At 41.4% G+C, this 13,335-nt stretch overlaps 1 protein-coding gene across 5 annotated transcripts in view; it reads left to right on the plus strand.

Moving 5' to 3' along the window:
• Mbnl2 (muscleblind like splicing regulator 2) overlaps window positions 1–13,335 on the plus strand; it is a 151,355-nt gene that overhangs the window by 124,147 nt on the left and 13,873 nt on the right. For 2 of the 5 annotated variants that reach the window (XM_071611597.1, XM_027938876.2), the window contains one exon: window positions 1,577–1,671. The exons of 2 other annotated variants lie outside the window; for them this stretch is intronic. In XM_071611597.1, the coding sequence (XP_071467698.1) occupies window positions 1,577–1,671 (95 nt within the window). Of the gene's footprint in view, window positions 1–281; window positions 318–1,576; window positions 1,672–13,335 lie in introns of all 5 variants that reach the window. One more of the 5 variants, XM_071611598.1, reaches the window with a different exon arrangement.

Raw genomic sequence — 13,335 nt, forward strand, 5'->3', positions numbered from 1 at the left:
TGGAGCATTATCACATGTCATTCTTACTAGAATCCTGTCAACGTGTATGAATAGAAAGTGTGAAAAGTAGTCTGAGAGTAAGCTTGGAATATTATTGGCTTAAAAGAAGTCAGATATATTTGTGTCTGTGCTGACAATGTGAACGGCCCTAAAAAAACTGTGTTGACTAACCCTACTTATTTCTGGTTGTGCTTCGATCTCACTTTGAATGTTAACTCTAAACCGCTAACCTGTTTCTTTCCCTTTATCCACTTTTTCCACCCACCATTGCATGACATCAGGGTCAGTTTTGTGCATGACACCCGCTACCAGTATTGGTAGGTTTCAACCTTTTTTATTTGTCTTTTATATGATGTACAGTACCTTCACTTGCTTGAAATTTATGTCAGAGATGGTAGAAATGCTTAGGAAATAGTAAATCTGAAGGCTTATTTGGCTTTAGAGTTAATGTAGACGTTTTTTAAAGATGTATTATTTAAGAAAATAATGATTTAAATGTGACCTCTTGTGTTAGAACCAATCACTCCAAAGGCCTAAAACCACAAGTACGAGTGTGCTTTTTTAATGATTTGTGTTTTGTTTCTCTTTATAGTTTATCTGGTATAGCATAAGAAAAACAGAGAGGCAGGCTAATTTCATCAATGTTTTAAAGTTCATAGTGGTGTGCCTTTATCTCCTCTTTGCTGTGTGTTAGAGTTATCAGAGTTTCCCAGAAGAATTTATTTTTTAAAAAATTATTCATGGATGTATTTTGAAATCAAATACCTAAACTGCCTGCTTGATGATCTTTTGTGTTAATTGACTTGTGATGATATTCTGTACCTCCACATTCCCTTAGATGTTACATTTTAAAAGTAGATAGCTCCCTTCACACCTTTGAATGCCTTGGTACAAAAGTCTGTCTTGAGGACAGTCGGATTATTTCCACTCACAGACCAGAAAAACAAACATCGGCAAAATTTGGCTCTTTCAGCGTAACTGTGAATGTATAACCAAGAATTTATATCAAGGCCATGACTTTGTCTCTGCCATTTATTGATCAAAATAGTATACAATCCACAATCCAGTTTACATGGGCAATGCCAAATGGAAAAAAAAATTAATTAACTCCAAAGAATACCCTTATCCAAAACTAAGTCTGAATATTGAGCCTTCGATGTTACAGGATTTGTGATGATTCTGTGTTTGATAATTATACATTCTTACCTCATTGGGTATTACCTCTCGAATATTTAGAAACAGCCATTAAATCACTTCCACTCTATAGTATGAACTGGGAATGAATCTATTGTTAGAAATCAAATGTTTATAAATACATCAACCAAAGTAATCAGCTTTGGCCTTTCTGGGAATCACTGATTATGTTTTAAAACTTCCTTTAATTGTACTTGTAATAAGCTATTTTCCCTTTTTTATTTCTCTCCCATGCTTCCTTGCTTTGCATTGTGATTGCATGCCATCTGCTGGTTTAACCCATGATGGCTTGCTGCTCTGATATTCACCATGCCAAAACCACTTCTATTACCATAATGCTACACCCTCCTGTTCATTGCTCCCATGGTTCCCCTCCTGAAAGTACCCATGATGCACAGCGCTACGTCCGCCACTGTCTCTGCAGCAACAACTCCTGCAACAAGTGTCCCCTTCGCAGCAACAGCCACAGCCAATCAGGTTTGCTCCTTTTAAAGCTTTCTTTCACAAATCCCGAACTCTAAATGAGTGCTGATATTTAAAAAAAAAATTCTCGGTGAGAATTTTTTTTTCATGTTTATCCATCAAATTTTATTTTTTAATTAGTTTATAGCAAGCATTGACGGACAGGTTGCACTTATTTAGAGTTAACATTTACTGCCAATAATGATGTAGCTATGTTTTGTGTTGCACTGTTTGTTTTCGTACCTAATATTGTGTAATTAACCTGACAGGCTTAAATTCCTTTTAGTACAGCATTCATTATCCAGTGGTTTGTGAATTGCCACACAAAAACGGTAGACGCACACCCATGGGTGCTTCAAAAATGGCTCTATTTTGATTCGATTTGTTCAGACCCTACCATCTGGGGTGGAGGAAAAAAAAATCTCCTCTTAGAAAAGTCTCCCTTTATCATGAATGTTAAATTTGAGGTCTGAATAATTCTTATCAACGTCTGACCTTGGTCACCGGTCTGGAAACTCACTCCTCCCCACTTGACAATCCATTTGGATCCTGGAGTAAGAGCCACACCCTATTGGAAGAAGAGCACCTGCCACTGGTTCACAAAGGCTGGATATAACTGATTAGGAGAGTTTAACTCTGTTGGTTTGAGTGCATGTGCCAGCAGGACCACGGATGTGATATTTCCCAGGGAGACCCAGCCGACCACGTTCTGTGGTCCCCAGCTGGCTGTATCTCCGACCCTGACCCTACCACACATGGGCTCCTGGTCACCAGGAGACAGTGTGACATGACCCGGCATAAACTCTCACCCTGCCTAGAGAAACACTTTATTGCGCATGCCCTCCCTTCATTGAAGAACAATTTTGGTTTTTTGTTTTGTTTTGTGTTTTGTTTTGTTTTGTTTTTTTAAATAAAATCAACTGTGCTATTAAGGATGGAAAAGGACATACGAGGAGTAGGCAGGAGGGGAGGGCCAGGCTAATAGGAGCAATGGTAAGTGGAGCCCTGAGAGCCACCGCCAGGGCACGAAGGGCCCATCCAGGCTGCGTCCTGCAGGCTGGAAGGGCTGACTCATGCCCGAGAGGATCTGGAATCCCAGTGCTCTGGGTTTCGTCCTAAAAAGAGAGGTGGGAGGTAGGAATGAAAGTCAAAGCCTGTGGCAGTCCCACGGTGCCCTCACATTGCAGTCAAGCAGGAGAGATGGAGGAGCAAGGGAGTCCTAGGGGGCGCACAGGGGCAGGTACAAACCTTGTGACAGTCCTTTAGCTCGCCACTTGCACCTCAGAATTCCAGCTGTCCCTTGAGGAAGGCCAGCTCCGCTTCCAAACCAGTAGAACAAAGAGCAGCAAATCCGTTTCCTTAGTTGGGAAGATTTCTTTTTTAAAATTCAGGGGATGGGAGAAGTAGGGGAGACCCTGGCACCCATCCATTGTTAGGGTCAAGCAGGTCTTTTCATGGGCCCTTTTTAGGGAAGCTGGACACCTGCTTCTTTTAAAGCTACATCTTGCCTCCTTTTGGACCCAATTTGTATTACACAGTACCATCCTAAGGAAACAGGTTTGAAGTACAATACTGAAGTAGTGTTTGCTATCGGAAAATTTTGACTTTTATGGCAAGTTGACTATTTCTGACTCTTAAAGATCTTTTCTAGGAAAAGAGGCTAACATAAGGAAATACTTTGGAGTTTCAGGATAAATTATATATTATAAATATATGGCCATGTGTCGCATATATGATTTGTAGTCTGATGATATGTTTGCCTTGTTTTATGGAAAAAAAGACATAAAGAGATTGAGACATGTGTAGATTTGTATATGTGTAATGAGATGGGGTGGGAAGCCTGTGGACTATTAGAAGCTAAAATGTATTGTTTTAAAGCAAGGTGTGATTGGTAGAGGAACTAATAAGTTTACTTCCAATTTAATCAAAGAATCATAATTAAAGGAATACTCACTAGCTTCAAGAATACTAGATTCTTGGTTTTGCAGTTTGTCAGATGTGATAGTTGCTATTCAATTTTATTTAAATGATTAAGTGAAATCCTTTACAAATTTTGTGTGTGTGCATGTGTGTGTGTGCAAACACACTAGGGATTAAACCCTGGGCCTTTCACATGCCAGGCAATTGCTCTACCTCTGAGCTACCTCCACAGCCCTTCTTTTTTAATTTTACTTTTGAGACAGGGTCTCGCTAAATTGCCCAGGGTGGCCTCAAACCTGTGATCCTCCTGCCTCAGCCTCCCAAGTAGCTGTGATTACAGGCGTGTGTCCCCCCATCTTTAGCAATTCTTGATGAGGCTCTGCTTACACATGAAAACCACAGAAAAATATATCATTGTAAACATAAATTCTCAGATATGATATTCTTTATGTATTTTTCAACAAGTTTCAAAGAGCAAAACACCTACAAAAAGAGCTTAGACATTCTCTTAGCACCTAAGAATAGGAAACTGAGATTGTTAATGAGTGTGAAATATCAAGTTATCATCCTGTTAAGATTTTACTCTTTAAACTCAAAGCAAGCCAGGTCCATGTGATTACAGATGTCTTTTAAACATAATGAACCTCAGCTTTCTGGTGTGGGAAAGGAAGAGTAGAACCCTGTGGCCTCCGAGATTCCTGACTCTGAGATCACACAGTAAACAAGGCAGAACGGGAGGAGGAGCCAGGCACTGCAGAGTTCATGTGCCAACCATCACCTGCTCCTGTCCTTCCTGGAGCCATCTGTCTTTAACACGAAACGCAAGTCGATTAGGACATTTTTTTCAGTTAATTTGACCGATTCAGATTGTCATTGAGTATTTCATATCTCTTAGGTACCTGTAACTAGATAGAGGCCATTCACAGGGCAAAGAAGCTGGACTGACACTTCCCATGTCCAGTGATCTTTCCATGTCACCCCTTAGTGAGCCACAAGGAAGGGCCAATCCATAAGTCCCATCCTCAGGTCAGATCACCTTTTGTGGATGGTAAAACTGAAACAGAAGTCAACTACATTAACTCAAATGGCACAGAAAGGGTCTTGCCAGAGCCTAAGCAATCTGGCTCCAAGGTCTTGCTCTTAACCACCATGGTATATACTGTCTCGCTCGATGATAATAAATACATAACCCCAAATAAAATGTCAAGTGAGACTCAGAAGCAACGAATTCCATTACTCTTCGGGAAAATGAAGTAGCCTTGCTCATTCAGCTCAAACTAAGAAGCAGCAAAACTGGGGAGATTAACTGAATTTAAGCAAGTCTTCCAGCTGGTTATGTAATAGTCAGGTCATGTTTAAAGACCGTAGAGTTGATCCCATTAATTCTATGTGATATTATAGTCAGTGAAAACTACCAATAATTTCTATAGAAGATAAAACGAATTAGTCATTAATCTTGGTGAAGCAGATTCATGGGTTTCTTTTGTCATAGACTCCACTCCTAGCCTCTTCCAGCTTCACACGCAGCTCGGCAATAAGCAAAATCTCAAAAGAAAATGATGATAACATGTAAATTAGTCAATTTCAGTCCACTAACAAGGGACCAGAATGTGCAAATTTGTAGATGCCTATATTGAAACAGATTTAAGAGTGTACATGAAAAGAGGTAGAGATAAACAGCTTAGTGTGTGGATTACCTAGCTTTATTCATATGATAGAAAATTTTATTTAATAAAATGAGAATGCAGATTAAAATTTCTGTAACTGGAATGATTATGCTCCAAAGTCTTGCTCTTAACTACCATGGTCTACTGTCTCTCTCCATGATTATAAATACATAACCCCAAATAAAATGCCTTTGTATTTTTTATTCAAGAATTATTCTCCCTTTTCAAAGCAGGGGTAGAAAATAATTTCCAAATGAATGTATTTCAAGTTTTAGCTTCCTCGTTTATATACAGAGGTTATACAGTTCCTCTAGTAACATCCTGAAAGGTCCAATTAAAATAGAGGCTGTACTCTGTCTTCCGGGAACCCCCTGCCTCATCTAAAAATGCTTTTTCTACCCTCTGAATTCTGTGACTTTGGATATCTCTAAAGCATTATCAAGAGATAAAAGGAAGGCAAGTGCTGTGAGGGACGGCAGAGTGTACCAGGAGAACCAGCGATCTGATGGTGCAGAGTGCAGCTTGCAGGAGTGGCTGGCTCTAGGTACCGTAGACTCTTTAATGCCAGGCTAAAGGGTTCGGCCCCTGTTTGGCTGCTGAAGGGTTTTCAAGCCATAATAGTGATGGAAATAGTATCTTAAAAGACAGAGCAGATGGATCTGAGGCAGGAGCGTCTGCAGAGACCATTAAGTGATTTTAACAAGAACCTGAGCCAGGGCAGTGGTAGCTGGCAAGTGGCCCATTCTGTCTTTGCCTTTGCCCATTTACACAGGGAGTGTTACTTTTAGCACAAGAGGAATATAGAAAGATTTCAGACTGTGGCAGAACCTGTCCAAAGAAATGACAGGTGGCAGAAAGACAGATGCAGATGGACTGAAAGGTAGACTACGGGTAGTTGCTTCTTGGAACCTGAACTCAGCTGATCCCAGGACTTTGCGGGTGGCCTCTCTGGTCAGATGTCTCCCATATGCTCACCTCGACAGGTGGCTTCCCACTGCCTATCTGGATGCTACCAAAGTTCAAAGTCTCCAGGCCTGTTCTTGAAAGAAAATCTCTTTAGATGTGGAGAGAGTCCACACTGTCCATGTCTCTATGACAGCTCTGTGGACAGTGAGGACAGTGTCCATCTAGGTCATACTGATTTGAGTCCATACTAGGAAGAAAAACTCTAACAGATTGGAGATGAGAGATCTTTCTGGAGCTTAAAAGCTGATGAAGTCAGATGATGTGTCTGGGAATGTATTAACAGACACTTGATCACATCTCCAAAAAGAGATGCTTCGTCTTAATGATAACCCCAAGGCCTGCCGCATCTTCTGAACCCTCATCTAAAGATCAACTCCACCAACAGAGAGTTGGCCTTAAAAACTGCTTAGAAAATTAGTTGGTAATATATCCTACATTCATAGCCATCTATTTATTGGAATATTTAAATATATTAGAAAATTCCATTTTCCAGGTTTGCTATAGATGATAATTTCAACAAATCTTGTTAGAAAAAAAAATAAAATAATTATGTATAATCGGAATCCAATATTATGCTTCGTCTGGCCTGCTGTTAGTGACTAAAGGGCAAAGAGAAAATCTCAAAAGCTTCCCATTCCACTTCGCCCTCACTGACGCATGTCAACACAAACCTCAAAGCTACTGTGTGCACATTCTTGGCTACGTGAGTTAACCTGTGTCAGCCAAGAAATGCAGAAAGGTAGGGTCATGTTTGACTTCATCTCTCTGGGATCTCAGAGTTTTATGAAATAGCTATTATTCAATGCCATCTGTTGGGACTATATTCAGACAAATGTAGGAGGCATTCAACATTCCCCGCTATTCACCACTTGACCCATTTTGGGGGCCTGTGATTGTTTCACAAGAAAAAAATCTTGGTTCTGCAAGGCCGCAGTGTGGGAGGAGTGGGCTCCTGTCAGCTCTTGTCTCCTGAAATACACAGCCAAGTATCTGCCCTCTCCGTGCGGATGATCAGCCTGGGAAACACGTTTTCCTCACAGTTTGCTGGCTCCTGGGAGCACAGTACAGAACGCAGCTGGGCCCCACATAGGCTGTTCTCCAAAACAGCAGATATAGCAACTGTCAGAACCTAGCCCTTGCAAAATAGCCCTCTGGGCTGAGGCATCTCGGTCAGCATTATACTGCCAACTTGGTTGAGACACCTTGAACTTTTTGCTTATATCCAGATTTTAGAGAAGGGGTTCAGTTTCAGGAATGGATCTGGTTGCTTCAAAGGAGGCAGACTGTCCCATCAAATATTTTATGGCAAAGACAGGATTGGGTGTGTGTGCACATGCACACGTGTGCACAGAAGATAGGAGATTGAGACTGAAGACTATTATTTTAAAAACTATAAAAATTGCATCATTGGGGGCTGAGGTTATGGCTTATGGCTCAGTGGTAGAGTGCTTGCCCAACATGTATGAGGCACTGGGTTCGATCTTCAGCACCACATAATAATTAAATAAATAAACAGTAAAGGTACATCAACAACTGAAAAATATTTTTTAAAAATTGCAGTATTTGCACTCAGTTAATGCTACTACCTAACCTGCTTAGCAATTTGAGTCTAAATTCCATTGTGCAGCAGGAATAGGTTATTGGAACCCAGACTTGCTCCTATGGTCAAAAAAAACGAGGGTTTTTTTTGTTTATTTGTTTTTTTTAAGGTGGGGTGCTCTGCCTGTCTTAGGTGAACACAGGTGTCTGAGACCAACATAGAAGTAGATGATTTTTTTTCTAAGAAGTTAGAAAATAAGGGGTCAATAGGCCTTTTATTTTTCTGTCTCAGAAGCAGCTGCCTTGCAGGTCTACTATGAGGTTCAATTAATAAATGTATTTGCAGATTCTCTAAGGAAAGACTAAGTTATGTAAGCTTTGCAAGCTAGTACATTTTCATTTTTCATGAATAATTTACACCTCATGGTGAGAAGCTAGGGTAGAATTCTTTTGTATATAGCACCTAAAGACATAATATCATTCCAATTTTGTGCAGCTGAAGAGAAAATGTCAAGAGTCCTTCTGTGGAACTTCCCTGCCTCATGGATCGTCCTATTTATTATACCTCAAATCCCATCCTCTTTTGCATTTTGATGGAATTGGGGGGTGGGATTTTTTTGGATGGAAAGTCACATTCCCCGTAGTATGTTGGCTTTTGTTGATGGTAGTAAAACCATGCTCCATTTCTCTAATTTTAGTTTTCTTCCTTTGAGTGGAGGGAATATGTAGTTCATCCGATGTGTGTGATTTCCAGCTTTAGGTTTGTAAGGCAAGCGAGAGGCTGCAGTGCGGGAATCCGGACCCATTTTCAGGGGCTGACTGATGAGCAGGGTCTTATTCTTCACGAGGGCTGCTATGAACAGAGGAACATGTTTTCTCCCGGTTTCTTTACCTACCCAACTCTTCCACTGCCTTCTGCACTTCCGCCCGTGTGTCAGGGAAGGGGCCAGCTCTTCTGTGCAGGTGATGGGGCAAAGAGACACACCCAAAGGTGACTCCACTTGACAGATACGATGCCACCCATGTCCAGCCACAGACCAGTTGGTTTAGATCTGGCCTCTGAGCCCCTTCCCTCCAGGACTTGGCTCTAGGCAGTGACTTCCAAGGCTAGACGTGTCCAAGAGTCCCCTAGTTGAGGGAGATGCTAAAGACCTTCAGGGGTTCTCTGTTCAGCCAAAGAGATATGAGTTGATCAGAGGTCAGAGCACATCATTTAGAAAAATGAAAACAAAAACTAGTCCATATGCAAATGTCGCTTCATGGGAAGTAAGCTGCATTCTGGGCCTTATCCCTGAGGTAGCTAGGGATGGATCTCTGAGGTGTGTGGAAACTAGATAAAGGATAGGTAAACACAGTTTGAAATTTAAAGAGCAGAGATGAGGTTGGGGTAAAAGGAAAAGGCAGCTCACACCAGCATCCTACATTGCATATGTTTTTGAATGTAACCCTATTAGGTGGGCTCTGTTTTCCCTTTTGCATGTAAAGAAACTAAAGTTCAGCATTAGTCACAGCTTTAACAAGTGGTAGAGCCTACATCTGACTTTAAGTCTGTTGTTTGTTGGCTTTCCATCAGTGTGTCAAAATGCTCGAGGGAAGCAACATAAAAAGAGGAAAGGTTAATTTTGGTTCATGGTTTGCAAGCTTTAGTCCATGGTCGGGTGGCCCATTTGCACTGGGGCTTGTGGCGAGGTAGCTGTCATGGCGGGAGCACATGGTGAAGGAGGTGTGTTCATGGCATGGTGACCTGGAAGTGAAAGGGAGAGAGGCAGAGCCAGGGTTGCAGTCTCCTCACCACCTAACTTCCATCCCCTGGGTTCCATCACCTCCCAGTAACACCAAGCTGAAGCCCAAGTCGTTAACACCCTGGCCTTTGGGGAACATTCCAGATCCAAACTCTAACAGTCAGTGCTTCCCCCCGACCTTATTTCTCTCGTAGCAGCATGTGTGGTTTAGAAAGGAATTTCAGGATCAGTCTCGGACTTCATCTCCTGACACATGCAGACAGAGCAGCTGTGCTTCCCACAGTTCCAAACAGGGGCATCAGGGCTTGTGAGCTCAGTGGTTTGCTTTGGCCCATGCTGCAGTGAGGGGGACAGTAGAGGTGGACGATGCTGTGGGCAGCCCCAGAAGGTGCCACTGAGAGGTGAGGAGGGGCTGAGTTCCTGAGGGCCTCCAATGGCAGCATGAGAACCAAGCAGGAAGTGTTCAGTGAGACACTTGGAAATGAGACACTCCAGGGAAGCTCTCAGCTATCTCTTTGACCTCTTTCTCTGATGAAGTGATGAAATCAAGATTCAGAGAAAATCAGGTGTGTGTGTGTGTGTGTGTGCGCGCGCGGGGGTGGGGGTGTGAATAATCATGAACCACAGAAGTCCAGAGAGGTTAAGTCTTGTCCTTTGCTCACCCCAAGGTGGCCCCTACAGCACTGGTGGATTCCAGCACCTTCCTCCTCTCCACCACAGAACCTTCCTCTGAGACATTTCTCCCACTGACTTTAATAAAAAGAATGGTTCTTGTCTATACGTCTTCACTTTGATTTGCACTAGAACAAAAAAAAGAAAACAAAATGACTTGTACTGGAACAAATTTGTTGACAAAATGTATTTTCTGACATCAGCTTATGAAAAACTATAGCTATTCTAGCAATTAGAATCCATCATGCTTCAGCATCAAGAATAATATGCTGGGCCTTTGGGTCTGTGTGTTTTGTTTTCAGTGGTCAAATGATATTACTCTAACCATCAATCCCCTTGCTCTGTAGTATCACAGATCTCAGAGCTTATTTGATAAGCTTCCCGCAGTCAAATGCAGACGGTGTTCACTATTCACCACAAGACATTTCTGGAAGGAACATCATGAAACTGATCATTATAAAATGTCACCCATTTCCCCCAGCCACGGGTGCACCAGGCATTATAGGTCTGACCCAAGACCAGCATCAACTGAATCAAGGGATGAAAGGCAGGAAGTCATAACAGCAAATTAATCCCAATCACACCACCTGTACAACAGCATCTTTAAAAAATTAAGATGCAGGTTACATCATAAATTGGAATAGTAGCCCAGGTGAGCAAAGTGGCTTATCTAACTCACATAAACAGCAAGGAGACCAGGTGGAGAACCCTGTTATGCATCCTGCCTAGAACAATCTTTTCCCTTTCACCAGCAGCCTTAAATGATCATGGAAGGGCCCCGAGGACCTCAGAGCATGGGACAGCACAAACATAACTCAAGCCACCATGCATCATGAAGCTTACCATGTGCCAGGCAGGGCGCTCAGCCTTTTGTGTGAATTATCTCAATAAACCCCAAATGACCCTGTAAGGGATGTTATTATCCCACTCCATAGATGAGGAAACTCAGTTAAAGAAGCAGAAAAACTCACCGAGGATCATCCTATAAAGTGGCAGAACCAGGTTCATAACTTTCTCCAAGCTCCTAATCCTTTATTTTCCAATGAGAGAAGGACCTGGAAGGTTCAGTGACTTACTCAGAGCTGACTGAGGGGTAAGAACCTCAGTCTCCTACCCTTACCCCTTCCCCACTTCTTATGGCCTCTTTCCCTCTACCAACCATGGTTCAGCGTGAATGTGCTAACGGTACTTCCTTTTTCTTTTTTTCTTTTTTGAGCAATCAATAACTTTGCTTCCTCCTTAGAATTTAGAAAGTTTTTTTTGAGGAATCAAAAAGATAGCCAGAGAAGTTCAACTTGATTCCTTCTTTTTCTCCAAGTACTTTTTTCCAGGATTAATTTCCTCACTGTTCTTCCATTAATCATTCTTTCAATATTTGCCATTGTTACACTGAAAGGGCGAGAAGCACTTTAGTTATGAAGATTCAGGAGAGAATCCTTCATGGCACCAATCGATTCCTATTGTTCATATTCTCTTGTTGACTCTGCTCTAACCCCTGCGACATTAAGGATGGCCTTGAACAAGGAAGGAAGTTAAAAGAGAGAAATCCAAAACATGTGCAAAGAATGCAAAGAAAAAGTTCATTATCTCCCTTTGCCTTGGACAAAGGTGTCCCAGGGTTGGTTGGGTTTTGTTTGTTTGTGAAACCTAGGCTGGCAAGCCGCCCCCCCCCCCAACTTCCTGCTTCTTAGATGGTACTATGTGAATGAGGCGAAGGCTTGGAAATTGGACAGTTGTGTATAAGACAAGGCTGGACTCACAGAAGTGTCAAAAGTCATTTAGTCTAAGCACCGTAATCTAAGACTTGCTAATAAATACTATGTCTTTTCAAAATATTCACATTTTATGTCTTAGAATAGGAAATGTAAACATATATTACCATATACTAATGTTAGCATTTATTATGTGCTTCCTACCACCAGACACTCCTTAAATCCAGTATCTAATCCTTATGATGCCCTATGAACTGGGAAAGACAGTCCATTACAAAGACAAGGAAATCTAAGAATCAAAGATGTTGAGTGACTTACCCTTGTTTGCACATCTACTAAGCCTGGAAGCTGAGTGTGAACCAGTTCTAACAAAAAAGGAAGAGTCTGCCTCTTGGGATGTTAGCTTCCTTCACAGGGGACACTGATCATCACACACAAGTGACAGTCTGCTCTTGTAATGAAGTATTTTAGTTTGAAAAATGATTAATATGAATTGACAGTCAAAACTTAGAGAAAAAATCAGAGAAATGCTGTCTAGAGTAGTCATCAATGACAGGTCAAGTGATACATGTACAGAAAGAGAAGTAAATGTATTTTATATTTTTAAAAAATCTTAAACTTATCACACACAAGTTTATTTCCAAGATAAAGAGGGCAGTATAAATCATATATTTATATTCACAATAGCATTATTTGAATGCCTGTTTAAATGGAAACTGCAACCTAATTGGATTTAGGATTCTGAATCCTAAAGTAATAGCATAAGGAAAAGGAACCAATATTTATCAAGAAACCACTATTATGTGTCAGACATTTTATATGCATTATTTCATTTAATACCCATCATAACTCTGTGAAGTGTCATATCCATTTTTCAGATGAGAACACATCTTAGAGAATGATTTGCTTAAGATTCAGGAAGGTAGGAGGTGGCTGGAGAGGCTTGCACCTCAGTAGCTCCTGCCTGCAGATCCTGTTCTCTCGTACCTCCACCATGTTTGAATTAGACTGGAGTGGTCAGTGTAGAATTGGGGTGAGCCTCTTTACTTGGCTTCCCTTAAAAGCTCGTAACTACTGAGTTTACCTCATGGTTTTACATTGTTTAACCATATAAGAAGAAACTTCTGGTAGAAGTAAAAACTTTCAAAGTCCAAGTTCAATATCAGAAATGAAAACATTATTGGTTGATGAGATCCACAAAGGAAATCACATTGTAGTCCAGGGAACAAGAGCTGGAGTGTAGAAGGAAGAGGACACCACCTCCCCTTTCAAAGGTGGTAAATGGCAGGTAATTCTAGCGGAAAAGAGTCTGCCAAAGGGGATCCTCAAATCCAGGCCTTCTTGTTTTTTAATCGTGAACCACAGGCTGTTTTTCCCCACTGTCCTCATAGAACTGACTTCACATCAGCTTCGGGTTAACTAAACATTCCTAATTCAGAGTGAGAGCCTCGGCAGTCTGCA

This window comes from Marmota flaviventris, chromosome 4 (genome assembly GCF_047511675.1).
Source record: "Marmota flaviventris isolate mMarFla1 chromosome 4, mMarFla1.hap1, whole genome shotgun sequence".
Classification (NCBI taxonomy): Eukaryota; Metazoa; Chordata; class Mammalia; order Rodentia; family Sciuridae; genus Marmota; species Marmota flaviventris.